Source organism: Nannochloropsis gaditana (genome assembly GCF_000240725.1).
Source record: "Nannochloropsis gaditana CCMP526 unplaced genomic scaffold scaffold1329, whole genome shotgun sequence".
NCBI lineage: Eukaryota > Eustigmatophyceae > Eustigmatales > Monodopsidaceae > Microchloropsis > Microchloropsis gaditana.
Window position 1 is genome coordinate 1,579 of NW_005802624.1, and position 1,775 is coordinate 3,353.

The 1,775-nt window shown below is 53.7% G+C and overlaps 1 protein-coding gene across 1 annotated transcript; it reads left to right on the top strand.

Annotated features, from left to right (window-relative positions):
- Positions 1 to 363: 363 nt before the first annotated feature.
- NPC1 (Niemann-Pick C1 protein) lies at positions 364 to 1,035 on the top strand (the record flags this gene model as incomplete). Its single annotated transcript, XM_005852377.1, has 1 exon — positions 364 to 1,035. One exon carries the CDS (start codon positions 364 to 366, stop codon positions 1,033 to 1,035), a length of 672 nt encoding a protein of 223 aa, XP_005852439.1.
- Between the last annotated feature and the right edge of the window lie 740 nt (positions 1,036 to 1,775).

Sequence of the window (1,775 nt, forward strand, 5' to 3'; positions counted from 1 at the left end):
ACTGGGGGAATGTGGGGTGGGGCAAGGGCGGGAGCTGACATAGGTGAGACGTCGCAGACATCATGGTATGGCGGTCAGCACGCGACACAAAGAATGAGACAGTCCTGCTCATTTCGTGAATCATGGCGAAGGTTCCGGTGCTCATTTTCAAGGGGAAGAGGGAGGCCGTCGCCGATGTATTGAACATCAAGTCGCAAGCACGAGTCTTCCTTCTGCCTCTGATTATATCTGTCCTCGAGTACCCGCAAAGTGCATGTCTCAATTCTTCTGTGACATAAGAGAGCGTTAGCTAGCCCTGTACTGTATCTTACATGTTCCTTTTCCTCTCCGCCTCCCTTCTTGGGGGTTCTCCCTCCTTCTCAAATGTGCTCCGTCTTTCCCTCCCTTCCCTTTCCAAGCTCGAGGAAGAAGAAAGGGAAAAAAAAGCGCCTCCGCACCGAGGAAGAAAATCTTGAGGCCGATCCAGACCCGCGTCGGGTCTTGAAGCATTCGAAGGAGGAAGGGAACGAGGGCGGTAGCGGTGCGGAGGAGGGGGAGACCCCCCTGCTGCAGGCTAAGGCAGGAAGCGGGCGAATCACGAGCAGCGGCCAAGTTGTCACAGGGTACGAGACCGAATTCTTGCAAGAATTACGGGTGAACGACGCCTTGATCATCACGCACCCGAGCACGTTGATGGAGGAGACACGGATCGTGAAAATGATCGTCAGCAACAAGGGCCTTTCCCTCTCTTCCCCCTTCTCGAGCGACTTGATCACCACCACCCGGTTCCGCTACATCCATCCGCCGGAAGAAGACGAGGAAGGGGGGAGAGAAGCCCGGGAGGAGGAGCGACGGCGGCAGGAGAAGGCGGGGGAGGAGGAGAAAGCTTTTGGGACGTATGGGGGGGCGGGGGGGTCGAAATTGGTATATAGGGTGAAGAAAGCAGGGACGTACGGAGGGTATCGGATCGTCACGGAGGATATGGGGGCGAGCCTCTCAAGGACGGAGCTTTTGGAGAGGCGGCTGCAGCATAAGAGTGACCGGCACGCGAATTGAAAGCAGGGAAAAGGTTGGATAGGAAGTACAAATAAAAGGAGTCATACTGCGAATGAAAAGCATACAAAAGTTTGGATGGGAAGTACGAATGAACGAGGATCACCCAAGGAGAATTGCTTCCCAGGAGGGCGTCGTGGGGACCTCCTTTTAGCTCGGCCGGGGGGGGGGACGCTCGAATGTTGCTTGCTTTCTTTTCGAGATTTTTGGGTTCGAAGGCAGTGAAGTCGGCTTTGGTTAATTGCTATGGTGATACTTTCTGTCCAGTGGGAAAGTGATGTTCGCACGTGCGGCGCCATCATCTTGAATGTCTCCTTCATGATATGGCTTGAGGGAACGCTGGTGGTGAGGGTAGGGGTCAAGTAAAGTAGAAGTCTGCCAAAACCTTGAGCAAGGTCTTTGACAAGACGAAAGGCTCTGTTTTATGCGTTAATACATGTTGTGCGCTTTTTGTTAAAAGGGGGGAAAGTCGTGGTGTGAACTACTGAAGGAGCCAGGGAGGCAACCTCCCAACACAGTCTGTCTCCTCGCCGTCATTCAAGACAACAAATGCGCGAAGCCTTTACGTTAAGGTGTAGTCAAGAATATTTAACAGCAGCGAGATGTGTAGCTAGGAAAAAAAATGGCTGCCGCACGACTTAACGACAGGAAACACGGAGAGGTTGGAGGTGGCGGTCGTCGTAGCAGACGAGACCCAAACATCTCTTTCCTTCCTCCCTCCCTCCGTTCCTCCCTCCCTCCCT